At 43.9% G+C, this 21,841-nt stretch overlaps 1 protein-coding gene across 5 annotated transcripts in view; it reads right to left on the reverse strand.

The window, feature by feature from the left end:
- Positions 1-2,650: 2,650 nt before the first annotated feature.
- The window catches only part of MTHFD1L (methylenetetrahydrofolate dehydrogenase (NADP+ dependent) 1 like), a 199,920-nt gene continuing 180,729 nt past the window's right edge, over positions 2,651-21,841 (reverse strand). For 4 of the 5 annotated variants that reach the window (XM_049695148.1, XM_004263713.4, XM_049695151.1 and 1 more), the window contains 2 exons: positions 10,111-10,231; positions 2,651-3,017 (listed from right to left, as the gene is read on the reverse strand). In XM_049695148.1, coding sequence (XP_049551105.1) covers positions 10,142-10,231 — 90 coding nt within the window. In that variant the 3' untranslated portion in view covers positions 2,651-3,017; positions 10,111-10,141. Of the gene's footprint in view, positions 3,018-3,038; positions 5,159-10,110; positions 10,232-21,841 lie in introns of those variants that run through there. The other variant, XM_033404970.2, reaches the window with a different exon arrangement.

Here is a 21,841-nt window from a genome sequence, read left to right on the forward strand (position 1 = left end):
CCTCGATCCATGGCTGCACTAAAGTCTAAGGAAACAGTGAAGCTCTGATTAGTAACCACCTGTTCTGCCACAATGCTCAACTTTTCCGGTGGATATGGATTACAGGTTTTTAACAAATGCTATAAAAGTGCACTTATTACTTAATTTTTACTCCCTTGTACATACACATTTATACAAAAGCAATGGACAAATATGTGTAGGTGGACTTTCCTGGAATAAATAAAGTAAGCTTCATACACCATCTTATCTATCGGCAGGTGTAATTATGTTAAAGAACAGTCCCTGGGTAATGTTAGACAGGAGGATTCTCCTTGAATATCTGTCGTGAAGAACACTGATGTATTGTTTTAATGGAGTCAGCACATTCCAGTTAAAACAAAGAGAATAACCCTAGAAGTAGAGAAATAATAAGAATATTAAGGAGTGGATTGGCTAATTGCCTTGCCGCTACTTTCCTGAGTCCCCATTCATCTCTCCCTTGCTTTTTGTTCATCACTATGGTGTGTTCCTCTGTCAGCTTTCAGAAGATCCTTCTGGTCTGGGTCTTAACCCTTGCAGGTGTTACTTCAGAACCCTGAGCAGAGAGGGAGCAAGGCCATAGGTCTCTGTGTGCCATGGTGGTCACTGTGGCCCTCACCATTTCTGGTCTGTTAGTAGTTTCTTACATTGCAGTTACAGAGGCAGAGAGAAATCAGGATCTACCCTTCTCGGGAAGATTTCTGTCTAAAACCCACCATGCCAAAGGTTATGTGATTTTTTTGTTTTTTTTCATGCCTTGGCCTCAGAAGAGATGGTAGGTAACTAGCTCTTTTCTAAAATAACGTCTTCTCCTGCCCGTGAGTGCCTCGGTCATCATGAGTTCATAAGCCCATTAATTAACCTGCCAAAGACCTTTCTTCTCAGTGGAGGCTGCTCATCACTCAGCAGGAGTGTATCCTAGTAGGGTTAGTGCATGAACAGAAAACAAATCCATCGGAACGTGAGTTATGACATCTAGGAGTTAAAACGAGCCCACGTGATGGGAAAACCATGGAGTTCCCAGCGACACCTGGATTACACATCCTTCGGCGTGAGTGTTGAGAAGCTCTCCCACATCTGTATTCAGGATGCTCTTTTTTTCCTCTCCTTTTTTTTGATGAATTGGAGTTGCCTGGTGAAAGCAGGTAAGGAAAGAAGTCTCTGGCCTAAAGCCCTTGGAACATAGGTTTGTAAGATTTTTTTTTTCCCCTAAAACATTTTCAAAAATAGAAAATGAAACTTTAAATGGCAGAGGAAAATAACAAGCAGAAGGGAACTGCGGGAACTTCGGGGACTTCCCTGGCAGTCCAGTGGTTAAGACTCCGTGCTTCCGATGCAGAGGGCATAGGTTTGATCTCTGGTGGGGGAACTAAGACTCCACATGCTGCTTGGCCAAAAAATAAAATGAAAAGAATTGAAAAAAAAATTAAGTAAAAATCATTTCGCGAGAAAGGCTGCTCACTGGGCACATTATATAGAGAACGAATTGACTGTGAACCCTCATAATCTTGAAATAGATTTATATGTCGGAGATGCTAGTTCACTGTGTATTCGGACAGGCATACACGCAAATAAAAGGCAGGGACGGGGGTGGGGTGGGGTGGATGACAATGGGACTGTGACACTTCAGAAACATGAAGCAGGGCTTCCCTGGTGGCGCAGTGGCTGGGAGTCCGCCTGCTGATGCAGGGGACGCGGGTTCGTGCCCCGGTCCGGGAAGATCCCACATGCCGCGGAGCGGCTGGGCCCGTGAGCCATGGCCACTGAGCCTGCGTGTCCGGAGCCTGTGCTCCGCAACAGGAGAGGCCACAACAGTGAGAGGCCCGTGTACCGCAAAAAACAAAGAACAAACAAACAAACAGAAACATGAAGCAAAATTATTCTCAGGACAGACAGTCTTTGCGTGGGGAGGCTTTTTACTTATTAAACAGCGTTTTGGAACAAATTAAACTGCACATAAAGATACATTATGGGCAGAGCAGCTAACAAGCGGGGTCACTGAGGGTGGAGTACAAGAACATGCAGGATCTGATGGCAAGGGCTTTTGCAGGATGTGCCTGGGGGACATTTAAGATATTTATGGTGACTACTTTACTGATACTGCTTAGAGGACAATCACTGCTTGTTTGTTCCTGAATCCTTGGTTTTGTCTTAACTTTTATGTAATTTTATATTATTGTAGGGAAGAAATGGAAACAAGAGAGGGTCAGGAACAATTTAAGGGCTGGAAAAATGAAAAAACATTTGCCAAACACCCGACCTTTAAGGGTCACTTCTCTTGCCCTATGGGCCTGTGAGAGCTTAATGGCCATTGAGATTCATTCATCAGTGGAAGAAACTAGCATAAACCCATCAGTTTCTAGGTAAGTGATGTAAACTTCCCTGGCACTGAAAAGTAGTTCTGGATATAAAATGTATTTTGTTCCAAAGGATATTGCCACTTTCCAGCAGTCAGAAGATTTCACAACTGACCTGATGTTTCTCTGTCTGTTATTTTTTCCTTGTTATGTTTATAAAGCTCTCGTTGCATTCACAATTTTCCAGGAAATCAGTGTCAGGTAACAACCCCACCATGAAAAGCTACCTCTAGAGAGCAGTCAGCGGGTCTTATCTGGCACTGAAAGCTTGCTGGTTGGTTTTCTACATACATGTTTATTTTCAGTTCAAAGACAATATAGAAAACTCCATCGTGGAAAATGTTACCTTTTAGTTCACACTCTTTTAATCCCCCAGTCCCCATAAAATAAACATTCTAAAGTGTAAGCAGTGGGAAATAATGTAAACTCTGCGGAAACAGAAAATAAATTAGTTTCTTTCAGACTTGGTGGAGGTCCTTTTCCTGAACACTACACTCTGTTACAAACAGAATTCATCTTGAACGAAGAATAAATCTTTGGCCTATTTCACCATTTCCCCAGCATTGCGTAAGAGCATATTTCAAATTCACTTTCTTCTCCAACTGCAGCAAAAAGGCAAGGAGTAGTTTGTGTTTGTGGAGCCTGAAAAACAGGAAAAAAAAAATATTTCGGTGGTTTAAGAACAGCTTTTTTCCCCTGGTGTCAAACTGTTCATATATTATAGCTCTAAAGCTGGAGACCACAAGAAAATATAAGAGCAGACAAGTGATGCTATTCACAAGACAAGGCTGGGATCATTGCTTGGAATCTTTTTACTTATGAGCAGTGGAGAATCCGATTCTGCACCACTTGGGACCGAGCCAGCATGGACACGGCAGGCAGCAGTTCTGAATTTCCTAAAAGATTTTGCTTGGGGACCGTGGCTGAAATTCCATGACTTCTAAATTTGGAATCTACAAGTTTCCAGGATCCTGTCAAGTGAGAACATCCAGGATTTTAGATTAGCAAGCCTGTTGCCTTGGATTTCAGTTTCTCTTTTATAGCAGGCACAGAGAGCAAGGTCTGAAAAATGCATTTAGGACAAGAATGGAAGTGAGTGAATCTGGAATTTCTTATTATTGTTAAAGCTTTGTTGTTTTCCCGCAAAGGGTACTAAGACTCTCTGTCACTGTGAATTCTGCAATCTCTTTAGAAAAAGAAGTGCTCAAGATACATTTTAAAAAGAAAAAAGCAAACAAAACACCTAAGTACCAAAAAAAAAAAAAAAAATTCATCAGGAGAAATGTAAAATACAAGCGCTTGGCCTTTGATCTGAATTTATACAAGGAGGAATTTATCTCCTTGGCCAAGAGTTCAAACTCGGCTGGAATACAGCGAGCCAGCCTCCCACGGATGAGGGCAGGGTCTGGAGCCAGAAGGGATGCTTTATTCCCTTCAGAACAGAAGACGGTGACCAAGGCAGGGGACTAGGAGTTTCAAATACTCCCCTGATGTCTGGTTCAAATCAGGGAAGTAAACAGAAAACAGAAGCATCGCAAGCATAGTAAACATTAACAAAAAGAAAATATCTTTGATGTTAGGAAGGGAGGTCTGCCTGGTGCGGACCTTGCCCCTCCTCTCAGTGACGCGCCAGCCTCCTGTCGGTGGCTCTGGTGACCCTAGATACGAAGCACAGTGACTACTGGGGAGGGAAGGTGGGAGAGACGAGGCTGGGCTCGGTGGAAGACCCGTGGATTGACCACATGACCTCGGTATCAACAGTTTTTATAGTTAAAGAGGCTTAGAGTCTGTGGTTCCATATTTTCAGAAAACTCAAAGGGTTGGTAAAGGTATAGAAAGTCTGAATATAAATTAAAAAAAAAATCAGAAACACAATAGCGAAGGTGCAGATGAATCAGTTGTTTATTGTTTATTCAGTGGGGAAAATTTTTTTTTAATTTGATTTAGTGTTAAATCTTTTGGAAGATAGAATATATAAGACGTCCAATCGTGGTATGTGAATAATAAGAAATTACAAAGTGCCCAGGCAACGTGAGTGACCAGAGGCAGAGACTGGAGTGACGTGGCCACAAGTCAAGGGCTGCTGGCAGCAGCTAGAATCTGGAGAAGGCAAGGAAAGGAGTCTCCCCTGGAGCTTCTGGAGGGAGTGTGGCCTGCTGGCACCTTGATTTCAGCCTGCTAATACTGATTTCAGACTTCTAGCCTCTAGAACTGTGAAAGAATCGATTTCTGGTATTTTAAACCACCAAGTGATTCGTTATAGCAGCCATGGGGATGAAACACACACGCACACCCCCATAAGGGGGGTTCTCTCCTATTTATTAAACTAAGACAATTTCATTGTATTTACCCTTATGTTACTTATTGGTAATGGCACTTGGTTCTTGGCTTCCCTGTGCTGACAACCATCTTGTTTTGGTTCCCACTGTTGAATAACAGAGGTTAAAGTTAAATACACTACCAAAGTGACTTTATTATAAATTTATTTATTTTATTTATTTATTTTTGGCTGCGTTGGGTGTTCATTGCTGCGCGTGGGCTTTCTCTAGTTGCGGTGAGCGGGTGCTACTCTCTTCATTGTGGTGCGTGGGCTTTTCATTGCGGTGGCTTCTCTTGTGGCAGAGCATGGGCTCTAGGCGTGTTGGCTTCAGTAGTTGTGGCTCGCGGGCTTCGTTCCTCCGTGGCATGTGGGATCGTCCCGGACCAGGGGCTCGAACCTGTGCCCCCTGCATTGGCAGGCGGATTCTTAACCACTGTGCCACCAGGGAAGCCCCTGAAAGTGACTTTAAAGTAAAAACGAAGTCAACCTCAGTAGTATTTGTAAAGTTGATGGCGACATATTTTGACAATTTTTTTAAAACCTGAAAAGTGAATAATTTAGAATCATTTAGATCATGAATTTTTTTTTTTGAGATTTGCTTTTGAATTGAGGAGAAGTGAGTCTATTTATTTCTCTTATTAGTGAAGCTGCATGATAGTCACTGGGTGCTTATTAACCCGTTTGAATGTCTGATAAAAAATGGCTTCTGCAAAATGGAGAAAATTTCAAGTTCATAGCATTTGGTTAAAACTTTCACCTTACCTTGCAAGTTCTAATTTTTTCAAACCAACTGGTAGATTATAACTAATGACATAACTGAAGCTTTTCTCCAGGCTTTTCCAAAAGCGCATCCAAGCTTTTCTCATTGACCTATAATTTCTTATATATTATATTAACCATGTGTAAATTTAGAGTTATTAGAAAATTCATATTTTTCCAGAGTTTGATGAAATATTATTTTTCTTGCTTTATTTAAAAAAAAGTATAAGATGATTAGATCCACTGCCTCTTGGGAAGTTTCTTTTAAAAGGGAATTAATTAAGAACTTCACAACGGTTAAGCCTCAAAACATTCCATTTTAGTTAGATAACGGAGATTTAATTATCACCATCTTTTAGAGATGTTAAAGATTCCATTTTAGATTTAATTATCACAATCGTTTATTTAAGTAGCTTGGGCTTCCAGCCTATTTTGATTCCTGCCTGGGAGTGGGAAAAGGGGCGCTCCCTCGGTCCCAAGGACAGCTTGGGGTGAGGAACTGAGGACTTTTTCTTGAAGCACAACGGTGATGAACAATTTTTGAGCTGCTTCTTGAAAAGACAGAGTTTCAAAATTAAAATCAGAGAGCCCTGGACCTCCCCCAGGAAACCCTGAAACTCTGTGGTTTACAACCTGGGGATAAGAGGCTCTGTCCACAAGCAGCGTCTGGAGATTAATTTATAATTATTAAATATCACTGAAAATTTCGGCTCGAAAGGAAGTTTAGGGAAGAAATGAGCTGGTATTATACTCCTTTTTGCGTGTGCAATTCAAGAAAAACAATTATAGCAGGGCCAGAGTCAATTTGATTCCGTACTAACCACAACTTTGCACATCAGAACAAAGTAAGGGAGTGTCTGAATCCTTCAGGAGATCTGCCAGGCTTTCTTGAGTTCATTTGAATCCTGCCAAGGCCCAGAAATATGATGAAGCTTCAAAATGAGAAACCCAAAGTGGGGGGGGGGAACGAAACCTCCAAATCCAATCATCTTCAAACAAAAGACTGACCAGTAATGTCACAGGATCAGTTTCACTGGGACAAACAACTCATTTTAATTAGTTCTGTTTGGTAACATCCAAAAGAATGAATCATGCCCTTAGTCTAACAATAGCGAAAGCACGACAGGGAAGCTTTGGAAAAAAGCAGCAAGAGCTCAAATTCTGGTGACTCCCGGGCACCTCCCGCTCATACGGTTTCCTAGAGGGTGAGATAAGCAGGGAAGGTGAGGAAGTGGAAGGAAAGACAGCAGCCCTCAACCGAGTGGCTTCTTCCACGTGCGACACGTCACGTCTGCAACACATTCTGCAAGGAGTAAGGAGGGTGATGCCCTGCAGCTGAGTCCAGAGAAAGAGCTGGAGCCTGACCACGATGTGAGCCAAGCAGCCCACCGGACATTTCCTCTCCTGATGCTCAAATGTGTCCGAGCTATCATCCAAGCTTTAACATTTGTATTTTGTGCATTTTTAATAGCCACAGACCTGTGACTGTTAGTACGAGTGGTCCCTGCCTGCCGTATGTGAGAGGCGACAGGAAGCAGGAAGAATGTCTGCGGGATCGTTATTCTGAAGGATACCCGAGAGGGAATGTTTGCTTTGTACAGTGGTTTTCTCTTACAGCACTGGATGGTCTGCGATTATTCAAGCAGGGTCAAGTGATGGGTTTTGAAACACTGCCTACCAAGCCTAGAACAAGGTTTGGCAATTCATACAGAAGAAAGAACCCTGGATAATTGAGTGGGAAAATGACATTCAATGAGAGACTTAAGTAAGAGATAGCTCTAGTATAGTCTGACTGAAAAGAATTTTGACAAAGTCATAGCTTTTAATACTCAATTATCTTTTGTTATTAAAAAAAATCACCTGGTTATCCCCAAATTATGGGTCTGTTCAAAGAGCTGGTTATCATCTTCCAGAATGGGCCAAAGTTCATTTACCCCGTGAAAATCTTTTGGTTTGGGAAAGAAAGGATGGGGTGAGACCGAGAGTAAGCAGATCTGGGTTGAGTCTTGGCTTTTGTACTTATCAGCTGTGCAACTCAGGCAAGTTGTTGATGTCTCTGGGCCAGAGTTTCCGCAGTTCTGAAATTTGAGGCCAGCATGACATGTGACCGTGGATGGCAAAGCATTTCCTGCTACAGCTATGGAACGAGAGGCAGGGCTGAGTAGTGGAAAGGCAGTATTATTCCTCTGCTATCTGGTGGATCAGGGCCATCCCTCAGCTACCCCCTCTTGTGACCCCAGGGGACAGGACAACACCTGCCTGCAAGGGGTGCAGTGACTGCCCACGAGAGGTGCTTAGCACAGTGCCTGGCCCATTGGAGGGAATCCCCAAAGGTCTTGACCCCCAACCCCTGCTCAGTCTTTGTTTTTAATTCTCTCTCTTTTTTTTGGCCGCACCCCGCAACATGCAGGACCTTAGTTCCCCGACCAGGGATCGGACCCATGCCCCCTGCAGTGGCAGTGTGCAGTCTCAACCACTGGAGGTCCCCCTGCTCAGTCTTCGAACAAAGTCCAGAGGGATACTTGTCAGAGAACTTAACACAAGGATTTAGATGTAGGTACTGGTAAAGCTAAGGACACGCCACCTGGCATTACCTGAGCCCCAACTGCAATAATTAAGGCATAAACGCATTTATATGACCTGTTTGGAGAGCAAATAAAAATGGACCAAAAGGCTGGAAAAATACTCATCTATCTGAGAGAGATGACAGAATTACACACACTTGTTCTGGAGAAAAATGACAAGTGGCAGAAATGTAGCATAATGGGTTGACATGACAAGGGAAATGAGTCTGGACACGGGTCAACTCAAAGTTTAAGAGGAATGATATTGTGATTTTCCCAAGGCCTGGCTGGGAAACCCAAGACATTCACACACACACGCACATGCACAGTCATATCAAAAGACCAAAATAACTCTGTTATCAAAGGTCAAGTTTATGGGCTTCCCTGTTAAGTTAGTCTCCGTTAGTTCATTTTCTGGAGTTTTCTTTTTCAGACATGACAAAAGATTTGAAATGTGATTGTGGTTAAAACTAAATACAGCTCCCACTCATCAGCAAAAAACGCATACAAACACCACCAAACACCACACACACAACCCAAACCGAACAATCCCACAACTTGTATTAATGTGTCTCTTACCTTCCTCATCATAGCCTAAGTCTTCAGTGTTCTAGTAACAAAGACTTGCAAAAAAAAAGAAAAAAAAAATCTCCCCACGTTCACTACTGATAGTCAGACAAACAAATGCGGGAGTCCTGTGTGCTCGGCTCAGGGCGTAACTCAGGGACAACTGGAAAGGAGGGTCTTTAGGTCAAGCAAGGTCATCTGGAAGGCCCAGAATGTACTGGCAAGAGGGACGGGTGCTGGGCGAAGGAACCGGAACAGGAGGCAGTAGGGAGAAGGAATGGGGGTGTTTATGGGGAAGGAATGCGTCTTGAGAATATGGTGAGGAATTGTCTGATATATGGGATGGGGAAAAGCAGCTCCAATTCTCTGAGACTTCTGACTGGGAGTTTCCCAGGGAGGAGGGTTGCGGCGGGGGGGCGGGGGGGTCCTTTTTCTTCGTGATGGGAAGCTGGGACAGAAGCCAGCAGGTGTGCCTGCGGCTGCAGGACTGAGGCACAGACGTGAATGAGACCAAAGGCCCCCCGCTGTGGGCCGCCTAAGCCAGCGCCAAGACAAGCCCAACCCTCTTACACTGCGCAGGCCCTGAATCATCAAGGGCTCTAATTTCTGCTGCCCTGTCCTTCCTGTGACTCACAGAACCCTTGGAGGTAGACGATCTGTCCCATCTCTATGAATCTTTCCAGTGGTATGAGAGCCCAATCCCCCTGTTGTGCGACAGTGTTATGGGTTAGATTGTGTCCCCAAAAGGTACGTTGAAGTCCTGACCCCTAGTACCTCTGAGAGTGACCTTAACTGGAAACAGGGTCTTTGCAGATATAATCAAGTTAAGAAGAGGTCAATAAGGTGGGCCACAATTCAATGCAACTGGTGTCCTTTAACGAAGACAGAGACACACAGGGAGACAGAGGAATGTCAAGGATCAATGGGCACCACCAGGAGTTAGGAAGAGGCCAGGAGGGATTCTGCCAGAATCTCAGAGAATGCATAGCCCGGACGACACCTTGACTTTGGACTTTTGGCCTCCAGAACTGTGGGAGAACAAATGTCTGTCGTTTAAGCTGCCCAGTTGTGACACTGTTATGGCAGCCCCAGGAAATGATCATACTGGAGTCCTCTATCACATGATTCTAACTCTGTACCAAGAGATACGTGGGATGAAGGTATAGTTGGTATAGTTAATGACAGAAGATATTAGTTTTAATTCTCGAAAAAGAATTTACAGGGCTCCTTTGTTATAGCAAGAGATGCCTTAAAACAAATCTATAGTCAGAGACAGTGTGACTGACTTTCACTGGAATCGGGTCCAGGCACACCAAGGACCTGACCATGTCACTGCATATCCACACCCAGGAGTGACCCAGGGCATGGCTGTAACCTGGTAGGAATTCACAGTAACCAAGTGAGGAAATTACTTATCAGACCATTTCTGTAATAAACATCAGAAAAACCAAACAAAATAAAACTAAAAGAGATTTGAACTAGGGAAAAAAGAAAGAAAGAAAAAGTAAAAAGCACAATAGCCTACCTGAATTGAGTCCTGTGAAAATCCTGTTCACTTAGAACAAGCCTTTAACTTGCTCTGTTTCCGTATCAAGATCGATGTCATAGAAGCAGGGCCGAGTCGGCAGTCCTGGCATGGTGCTCATCTGGGGGAGAGAACAAAAGATTATATATTAGCCAGTGCTGCAAGGGGATCACGCCGGACACTGTACATCTAACGACATAAATTTACTATATAATTCAATTCAGTCTCATGTAACTTTGGGTTATATATACATGTATATTTTTAAATTCACCATCTGCTATTCCAATCTTTGTTTAAGGAAATGAAATCCCTCCATGGTCCCACAGCATACCATAGCTCCAAAACAGTGATTTTCAAACTCTTTTTATTAAGTCAAATCTTAATGCTGAAGCCCAGCAAAGATAAGCCCCTCTGGCTGAAGGGGACAGTGGGTGTGGAAGGAATGAATAATGAATAACCCCCAAGACACATTTCGGTAAAATCTTCAACTCCTGGAGCACAGTTTGAAAACTCCTGTTCTCCAGATAGCTGGCCTACTTTACTAGCAGTAACTGTCGTTTATTGAGAACTTACTATGTGCTAGGCACTGTGTAAATGCTTTTTTTTGCATTGTCCCCCAAACTCAATGAGGTAGATACTTTTATCGTTTCCATGTTACAAGGAAGGAAATGGAGGTTTAGAGGTGTTAAGTCATTTGCCCAAGGCCACACAGGTAATAAACAGCAAAATGGGAAATTGGACTCCACATTTGTAATCTCAAATTACTCATATAACCACCACCACCACTGCTGCCTCCACCACTGTTTGGGCACTCTATACTCAGAATTTTACATAGATAATAACTTGAGTTCCCCATCACCCTTAGAGGTAGGCACTCATTTTAGCCTCACTTTACTGATGAGGACAGAGGACATTTAGGCACAAAGGCATGGGCTCAAGGATACACAGCTGGTCAGTGGTGGAGACGGAATTAAAACCAGGCCTGTGCTTCTCACTGCTTTGCTGCACTGTGTCTAGATCGGTTTTGCAAAAAGCGCTTTGTCCACCTGCACCAGAGACCCCCGGTGACGAGCTGGGGAAGCTGGCCGGTTTCCCCTGGTGATGCTGACACACTAAACACGGGTCTAGAACCCGGAGCGTGAGCATTTTGGATGAGCTGCTCTTTATCGATTTTAGTATTCCCACTTCTTCTCACCAGCCTGGAAGTTCTCAACACCAAAGGAACCCAGATAAGGCCTCTGTCACAGACCTCCGGCCTCTCACTCTCAAGGTCCTTTTTTGTCGGGACAGGATTTCTCTGACGCCCACTCTTCCCCCCGATGATGCTGACAGACTCTCGCTACTCAGACTGGGGTCTGTGGACCAGGGGCATCGGTATCACCCAGGAGCTTGTGGGAAACTCAGGATCTCAGGGCCCACCTGCGGCCCACTGAATCAGAATCTGCAATTTCAGCATATCTCCAGGAGATCTGTGTGCACGTCTCCATCTGAGAAGCCCCGGCTTAGTCAATATGGCCTAGGATGCCTCCCCCCACTCCCTTTAGCCCCGGGAAAGGGAGCTCCTGGGGAAAGGGGTGAGGTGCTGGGGAGGAAGGAGAGAAGAAAGCCCTTTCACCCCTGACCAAGTGCTGCTACTTCTTCCCGGCCCGAGCTCAGGTCGAGGAGGAAACCCGTGCACCTGCGGCCTCATAACCACCTGGGCTATGAGAGTGTGAGTGAGGTGGGTCCACGTGGCCAGACACATAAACACTGTGGTATACGGTGGCCAGCTCCTGTCTTGCTGATTGCACAGGATTGTCCTTTAGTATATTATGGGCTAAGAAGGCTTCTGAGGCCTGCCTGGAATACAGGCACCACTGACAGCACGTCTTCAGGATTTTCTGTGCTCTGGGTTTCGAGCAATGAACTACAAATAAAGTTCTGGCGCACAACCTGCTTGTAGGTGGGGATTTCCTGTACTTTAAAACTTTAGGTATGTTGATGGCTACTTCTCCTCCTGAGGTTTCTGTTCCTAGCAGGGGGGTAACATTTTTCTCTGGTTACTACAGTCGCTGCTCCTAGGAGACCCCAGAAAGAAACCCACGCTTAATGTTTTAGCCCTGAAACATCAAACACAAAGGACATCGGTGGGAACTGTTCATATTTTTTCCAGTTTCCTGGGCTATAAAACTCATACCAGTTACTCTACAACAATTTTCCTACCTAACCGCGTTCTGACATGAGCATTTTAAGATGCCTTTATAATCTGTGTGGGGATATGGATTTGGAAAAAGGAACCAGCGTTTTATAGTTTAAGGAACGAGTGACCGCATTCAGCCACAGTGAAGCTGCTCTGTCTCTAATTTAAAATAAGTCTCTAGGTCGAAGGTATCTGGGTGAGGATGCTACCCAGACTTGACTGCTGCTGCTTCTGAGGCTGCAACACTATTCACTCCAGGGCAGGATTCAGTATGAGGCAGATCATATCTAAATCCACATGAGGTGAGAAAACCCAGGAAGAAGCCCGAAGGCAGTGCATGTGGGTTCAGCTGAGCAAAGTTATAATGGAAGTTTCTATTGTGGATAACACAACTGCACTGCCTGCTTGTTTACAAGCTTTTTTAACAGACATGAAAATTCAGCTTTCCACCATTCACTTTTAGCTCGTGCAAGACCAAGACCGACAAAGGCAGTGGGATTTGCACGCTTCCTGGAGCTGAACCACACGCTGCAGTGACTCAGCACGTGCATCTTTGGGTCATTCTGATACTGTCACAAAACTGGGAGCTTTTCTAAGTAGCCAAAATATTAAATGCCAGGAAGTATGAAATGTCTTTCCTCTATTTTCAACTTACTTCTCTCAAATGGGAGAAAAATGAGATCAATCAGAAGACTCCCATGTTCCTTTCCAATGATGCAATCGTCACTTTCAAGAATCAAGAATCCCGACTTATTCGGGATGAGCAACAACTGACCAGGAACCATGTGGAGTGTGCAGAGCTGGGGGACTCCCAGCCCTGGAGACAAAGCCACCTCCAGTCCCTCTATGTTTAAAATAAAAGTCCTGCTGAGCAGACACAGTATGGAATTATGTTAACAAGACCTTACACATTCGCATCAGATTCTCTCCCAATAAAAAACACTCTGTTACCAAAGGATTGGAGCCCCCAGACAAGAGTCAGCAGAGCACTGCAGGAAAGAAGAATTCGGACAGCCCTTGGCAGTTGACCTCTGGGCCCACGCCTGGGGTCAGTGGTGATCTCTGTTGACTTATTTGTGTGCCCTTGAAGAAGGCCTCCTGCTTAAAATAATGAGGGGCCACTAAATCGTACTTACTTGTCATGCTGCCTTAATGGATTCTTTTACAAAGGCTGAAAAGCATGGGCTTTTGCCCTTCATGCGCCTAATTTTACCTACAATGAATCTTCCAAATCTTTCATTTCGGGTTAAGCTTATTTTGGAGAAACGACGAGTTATAGGAATAGCCTTTATAAACATTCATTAACACCAGCAAAGAGAAAATAGTCATACACCTAAAACTTGTCATTCAGAAGTAAGGGTAAAACACTCTTAGAATGAGTAGAAAAATTACCTAAAAATCTGTTTCATAAAGTGATAGTATCATACTTACCACTTAACCAAAATATCGTTGTAGTTAATTTTGTTGTGTTTGTGAAATAATTTCTTTTCTGACTTCTCCCTAAATCTACTGCTTTTTCCTACTGGATAAATCATTCAGATTTGTTGTAATTCAGAAAAGAAATAAGCATTTGAACTCACTGTTCCTTCAGTTCATGATCTAAAAGGGAATCCCTTCTATACATTTCTTTCCTCCACCAATATGGCCGAACACCCATCATCTTGTTCCAAAAATTTAAGAACAACCAAAAAAGGGACTTCCCTGGTGGTCCAGTGGTAAAGAATCCCCCTTCCAATGCAGGGGATGCGGGTTCGATCCCTGGTCAGGGAACTAAGATCCCATATGCTGCGGGGCAACTACGCCCGTGTGCCACACTACAGAGCCCACGAGCCCTGGAGCCTGCGTGCCGCAACTAGAGAGAGAAAACCCGCACACCACAACTAGAGAGAAGCCCGAGCGCTGCAAGGAAGAGCCCATGCACCGCAACGAAAGATCCCGCATGCCTCAACGAAGATACTGCATACCGCAACTAAGACCCAACACAGCCAAAAAAAAAACAAAAAAAAACAAAAAAAAAACAAAAAAAACCACCAAAGAGACTACAATGGTTAACTACACGATGATGCAATTTAAATAAAAAGATTCTTTTTGATGAAATAATAACTCAAACATTTAAACTCTTGAGCAAAAGTATTTTCTGAATTATAAGTACAGTGCCTCGGGAAGCCCAAGGACTGGATTTTTTGTCTCTTCCCTTCTCCCTCTTCTTTGGACATGAGGGACAGAACTGTTTACATCTAACGGTCATTTAGATAATTAAACTAAGATGATGCAAGAGGAAAAATGGCCGGTATAAACATCAAGCAAAAGGAAAGAAGAGAGGTATTAAAAATCATGATAGGGCTTCCCTGGTGGCGCAGTGGTTGAGAGTCCACCTGCCGATGCAGGGGACACGGGTTCGTTCCCCGGTCCGGGAAGATCCCACATGCCGCGGAGCGGCTGGGCCCGTGAGCCATGGCCGCTGAGCCTGCGCGTCTGGCGCCTGTGCTCTGCAACGGGAGAGGCCACAACAGTGAGAGGCCCGCGTACCGCAAAAAAAAAAAAAAAAAATCATGATAATGAAAACAGTGCTGCTACCACTGGGATTCCACTTGCTTGACTTAGTGGTGACGGAGGCTCTGGGATTTCTTTCTGGGTTAGGTAACATTCACCTGCACGGCCCGTGACTGCCAGGGATGCTCTGGGCGCTTGGGGGCGTGTCCTATCAGAGTGCCTGTTATCTTTCCTGGTGGCCAGCGACTGCCTGTTCCTGTGCGAAAGGGCAGTGAGGCTTTATTCAACCCACAGTCCTTTGCTGAGCATTCACTATGGGGATACCAAGGTGACCAGGACCTGGTTCCTGCTTCCAAAGGGACAGACCATTAAGCAGATCATTGGAGTCGAGTCACTTTTTACTTTTCAGTTAAAAGAAAATCTTTTTCATTCTTTGCTTTTCATATAAAAAGAATGAACATACTAAATTCTTAACGTCTGACTTTCGAAGATGGAAGTCAAGTTCAATCACTGTAAAGATGACTCTATCGTGCTCACATCCTGGAGCAGTATCACGGAGCTCCGACTATTCCAATTTATTTCAATGGCGCTGAATAAAAGACTGAGCAAGTACGGTTATTTCTCTCTTCTTTTGTAAAGCAAACTATAACTCTTAGTGGTAAGAAGCCTGTTCCAAACTAACTTTTCCATTAGTTAGAAAAAACTTACTTTCAACAAAAAACACTTTCAAAAAGAAAATACTTTCAACTGAGAAGTAATAAATAATAGAACTAAAAAGCCAAGTCTTGCTCTCCTAATACTGTTTCCTGGAGGTGACCCCTGTAAACAATGTCTTGTGCAAACTCCCAAGAAATGTTCTATTCTTATATAAGCCATGTGACTATATAACATGTATTTATGTAGTTACGTACAGAAACTGGAAAATTCCACAGGTACAATTCTGAAATCTGATTCTCAGGGAGAGCAAAACTTAAAAGAGGCAACTGGGGTAATTTCTAAACAAAGGAATGTGGCTGGAGTGGGGAGACCCAGGAAGAGTTGTTGCCAACACATTCTACAGTTGACCCTTGAACCACGTGGGGTTAGGGGCACTGATACCCAGCAGGGTTGAAAATCCAAGGATAATTTTTAGTTGGCCCTTGGTAGCCGAGGTTCCTCCCTATCCGCAGATTCAACCAGTGCAGGCCGTGGATTGTTGAGACTGATACACTACTGTCATATTTAGATTGAAAAAAATCTGTATAGAAGTGGACCCGCCCTGTTCTAACCCCTGTTCTTCAAGGATCAACTGTAAAGTCAATGCGCCCTGCCTTTTGGAAAATGAGAGATTAGGGAGAGTTCTTTAGAAGAAAAGAAAAATAAATGCGAGCAGGGCGTCTGACCTACTGGATATTGACAAAGGAAACGAAGAAGTTCAGCACGTTTCATGCATCTCAAATATTACAACGGACTAAGAGCTTTCAGTTCAAAGACCACTCGGCATTTGAGTGCATCTTTCCCCCACCAAATAATTTATTTTTCTTTTTTTGTTCTGATTTTAAGGACGGTATCCTTAGTCAGCGTTCAACTATGCTTGCCAGGAAAGCCCCATGCTGGCTTGCTCAGTAAGACGCTGTCCTTCCTGTTTCCGTGCCTGGAAGACCAGAGGTGGCATAATGCAGCCCCAGGGCTTCTCTCTATTGTCCTCTTGGTGTTGGCTTCATCCCCAGGCTTTCTTCTCTGTGTGGGCAGCTCCAGGCCACATCATAGCCACACCCTGTGATATCCAGTGCGAGAAAGAACGTCCTCTTCAGCGACTCATTTTTTCCCCCCCGATTCCTCTCTTTTATTTACCAATTTTCAAAACAATAGTTTGGTACCCAGTGGTAGTACCTCTGGGACTCTGCTAAGTGCTTTCCATGCTCTGTATCTCATTTAATTCCAACAATTCCACAAGGTGCATGTTATTACAGTTTCATTATCCCCAATTTGCAGATTAGGAAAACAAGATGAGGAAAAGCATAATAACACAAATCACACGGCTAACAGCTGGTTGAGCTGGAATTCAAAAGCAGACAGTGTGACCCCAAAGTCCTAGCTCTAACCACTGAACCCTACTGCCACTGCCTCCCTTACATCATGGCATTTAGTGTCGCTGCCCCTCAGTGGCAACACGTGTGCTTCAACTGCACAAAGAAATGTTATGAGCTGCCTTTGCAATGGGAATACATGTCCTATCAAACTACTGAGATTTCGGCTACAATATTTGTGTAAATAAATTTATATGAATTGTAAAGAAAATTCATTTACTTTACAATTTTAGTCTTGATTCCTTTTAAACTTTAATATTTATGCAAGAAAACGTTACACAGCTTACACCCGGGGTGGTATCTTCCAAATTACATCTTAGTCACAGTAGTCAGCAGTGAGTAAAATAATACCTTATGACTGTTAAACATTGCTACTGTTTACCAACCAATTGGTTCCTCTCTCACTTACTTTGTTCTTATTCATTCATCATATGCTTTGATCTTATCCATTGCCAAAATGATAGATAAAGGTCATATCTACACAGGTGTTACACTGTTCACATCTCACTCTTCCATTTCCATCGGGGGGCGGTGGAGATTCTTCCCCATCTCTCCTCATTTCACCATAAGGACCACAGCTGAGGCTGCCAACAGCCCTGTGAGACAGGTAAGGTGGGAGAGGTCTGCGTAGCCCCACTGAGAGGTGTGGAAGTGGCCTCAGGACAGTTGTGTGACTTTCCCTGGACCAGTTAGGAATGGGAACGTCGAGCACAAAGGCTGGAAGAGGTAACCGAAGTCTGACAGGCAGCAGTAACCCAGGTGGCTCTGAGGGGTGAGGGGAAGGGCCCCGTTCCTGTACTGCCAGTGGACCCGGGTAAGTTACATCACTGAGTCTTGGTTCTGTACCTGGAAATACACTATGAATATAAACAGATCTATGTTATAGGCTCTATTTCAAAATTAAAATGGGATAAAGTAAGAAAGGACCCTAGTTTAGTGTGTAATACACAATGGATACAATTGTTATTTTATTATAGAAGGTACAACTATAACTGTCTCTATGAAGTACAGTGCTGTTATTATGATAGACACAGAAAAAGGAGACTTGAAAACAAATCTGAACTGTGAATAATTACATGTTTCTTTTATAAGAAAAAAGGGTTCATTAGTTTTGAGATTTCCCCCTAATTTTTCCTGCTCTATAAACAATTTAAAACAGCCCCTTTCTGTTGTTTCTACTAACGACAATCAAATCTGACGTGACACCCAATAACCAAGACCTAAGTATCAAGTAATCAGGGGCCTCTGACTGATGACAAATGTTATTTTAAGAGAGAAACCTTCAGAAGTGTGATGAGCTAAAAACAAGTATGATTTTAAACTGAGTTCAGTCTTTAGGAAGAGGGGATTACTCTGTGTAGGCCAGAGAAGATGCTGTGAAGAGAAGCACAAATTCAATTCTTTACACACTGCTCCTCTCTGCTTGAACTTTTGCAGTGTTTCCTCTCCAGCCTTTCGATGGACAGGTGGCATGCCAGGAGAACCCCGCCAGCCTTGGCAAAACAAACCAATTTTATAACGTTTCATTGTTTGGAAACTCAATAACAAGCAATCAAATTCTGGTTTCTGAGAAGCTCATCTTCTGAAAATGAACTGTGATGTTCTGGGCGTGCGTTTTATCCCAAGGTCCTATTAGCAATTAAGTCATTATTCTGTAACTCCTGGAAGAAGAGAGAAGATGAAGGGGAAGGGAAGAGAAGGAGGAGGGCGGGGCGGGGTGGGGGGTGTCACGAAAACTGCCTTTACTTAGCTGAGCTGGTCCTTTTCTCCACAGAGGAGCTTGTTACAGAAGACACAGCTGCCCATGTCATTTAGCATTTCCCTTTTCTTCCCCCCGCCCCTCCTCCAACCCCGGCAAAGCTCCTCCCTAGAGATAATAAGCTGCTGCAGCAGCAGGAAAACAGAACAAGACAGAGGGAAACTGTATCCATTATTTTAATGTCCCCTTTATGGCTCTCTTGGGACAGAGGCAAAGGAGTGGTCTGGGGGAGCCTGGGGGGGGAGGGGAGGAGTTATCTCATCTAATGTTTACTAACCGGACACTTGGCCGGCCAAGGTTTGACCAGGAAACTGAATTGGGAAAGAATTCATGACCACCCTGCCACCTAATTTAACTATTTTAAATACTAGAGGCCTATATGGTTCTGCCATCTCTCTCTCTTTTTTTCTTTTCCTTTAGGTGGTTCAGACCAGATCCCAGCTGAATGCTCAGGACCTCAGATTGGGTCTATATACAGTATGTTATGGACTGAACTGTGTCCCCCCCGCTCCCCCCACCAAATCTATATGTTCAAGCCCCAACCTCCAACATGAGGTCATAAGGGTGGGACCTTTATCCAGTAGGGCTGGTGTCCCTCTAAGAGGAACAGCCCAGAGATGCACGGGCACAGAAGAAAGGCCTCAGGAGAAACCAACCCTGATGACACCCTGGTCTTGGTCTTCTGGTCTCCAGAACTTGGAGAAAATAAACCTGCTGTTTGAGCAGTCCAGTCCACGGTACATTACTATGGCAGGCCTAGCAAATGAACACGTCGTACTTATGTGGGTATTTCCTTCCCTCTACACACTTCCATGAATATCCACAAAACATGTTTTCCCCACTTTACCTTTCTCCAATTCCTGGACGGAAAGAGTCCTAACTGGGCTACGTGCAAAGGCTTCTCTAAACAGAACGCCTTTTCTCATTGCAAGGGCAGACGCTAATTAAAGGACTTGGCGGGTGGAGATCCTGCCTGGGAGGTGAGCACCCCGCTGTCCCTCCCGCGTTTTCCCCTTCTTCACCCGGCTTCCCCAACACGGCAGGGATGCTGCAGCTGTCAGACCTGCTTCCTCTGGATTAATGCAGTGGGAGAAAAAGAAAACTGTGGACCAAGTATCTTGAAATCACTCATAAATCATGTACCTTGCTCTCTTTCTGTTTCTCATAAACACACAGCATGTGTTAAAAGTAAGGAGAAACATCAAGAAAGCAACATGATGGATTTCTATTTTGTAAATCTAATTTTTATCAAAGTAAATCATGTACGTGGCTTAAAAGGTCACATTGTCCCTCAAGGCATACTATAAAAAATGACAGTTCCCTGTCCACTGCTGCCCCAGCCCAGCTCTATTCCAGCTACTCAGAGGCAACCACTATCCATTCTCAGCTCTTTCTGTTTTTTCGGGGGGAAGAAAGGATTTATTACTTGCAGCAAGTAAGGAGAACACTGGGGATCTTTCCCAAAGCAATGTCTCCCCAGCAGCAAAACGGGGAAGTCTTAAGGTAAGCGTACATGCATATTCATGAAGGGGCTGGGGACATCGACTGCGTCCAAACTTGACTGACATCACAAGAATCAGAGAAGGTCAACATCATCATTCCTTAGGTTCCAGTTGATCTGGTGGTTGAGCGCTTCTGGCTAACCTTTACTTACGAAGCAGAACTGGGAGTCTTCGGCCCCCATGACCGTACCTGGTCTCAGGACTTAATGAAGCTCAGGTTCTTGATGTCTCATCGCAGAACAAATTCAGTGAGAGACAGAGTGATAGGTAAGAAGTGGATTTATTTAGAGAGAAGCACACTCCACAGGACAGAGTGTGGGCCATCTCAGAAGGTGAGAAAGGCCCCTCAGCTCTTTCTTTTTATCATCACTGCTCTTTCTTGATTTATAACTTCAGATGCTATCTATTGGCTTTCTAACACAGAAGATGAGGATTTAGCTCTTTGACATCCTACTACCCATGCTCCCCCACCTCCACTTTCCATCTCTCAAATAAAGAACTGTCATTACTTTTGGTCTGATCAGGATTTATTAGGACAATGTAAATATTATTCACAGGAGGGCCATCATACGTATTCTGATTACATTCTCATTCTTGTACAACTCCTGTTTCTCCTAGAGTTAATAACTGTCTTGTATCTTCATTAGTTTAGCTTTCTATAGGCCTATCATTCATGCACTAATGCACTCTGACAGTCTTGGTCATCCCTTCATATGCCCACGCATGAGACTAGTCATCCTCGCGGCCATCCTGCGGGCGCCCTTCATCCTGTAGGCCTACGAAACAGCTGACGGTGGCATCTCCCTTTGCCATGATCCTGGAGACTCCTTTCTATTGTCTCTGTTTCCATGTGCTGTACCGTATTGCGGTTTATACACACTAGGGTGACTCCCAGTAACTCCCCCTCCTTGAGTGCAGGTGAGACCTGTGACTTACTTCTAACCAGGAGAACATGGCAAAAGTGATGGGGTCCTTCCGTCTTACCAGATTCAACTTTCCCCCGTGCTGGCTTCTGATAAACTACCATGCCATGAGAGGGTCTAAGAAGGCCAGGTGGTAAAAACCACATGTAGCCTCTGAGACTTAAGTGTAGCCTCCAGCTGACAGCCAGCAAAAGGCTGGGCCTTCAGTCCTACAGCTGCAAGGAACTGAAATCTGCCAACAACCTTGTGAACTTGCAAGAGGATCCCTGGCCTCACATGAGACTGGAGCCCTAGCTGATGGCAGTACTACAGCCTGAAGCAGGCAACTTAGCTAAGCTGGGTTTGGTGTTATTATAAAGCTGCTAAATTTGTGGTTAATTTGTTATGCAGCATAGAAAATTTTTTAAAAAATTAATGGACTTAACTTTCCCTTTAAAATTTTTTTCTCTTGTTTTTCTACTTTCAGCAACTTTATTTTAAAAACAGAGTGAATTATTTAGCAGCGTGGCATACGATAAGCTGCATGTGGTCAAGTGTAAAGTTTCTTCTATGCTATTACAAAACAAGCTGCTGTGAACATTCATGTACAGACCTTAATATGGACATATATTTCACTTCTCTTGAGTAAACACTTAGGAATGGAATGGCTTGGTCTTACAGTAGGTGCATGTTTAATTGTTTTCACATCCCCACTAACATCTGGTATGGTCAGTCTTTTTAATTTTAGGTATTCTAATAGCTATACAGTGGTATCCCATTATGGTTTTAACTTACATTTCCCTAATGACTAATGATGATAAGCATAT

The sequence above is a fragment of the Orcinus orca genome, chromosome 12 (assembly GCF_937001465.1).
Source record: "Orcinus orca chromosome 12, mOrcOrc1.1, whole genome shotgun sequence".
NCBI lineage: Eukaryota > Metazoa > Chordata > Mammalia > Artiodactyla > Delphinidae > Orcinus > Orcinus orca.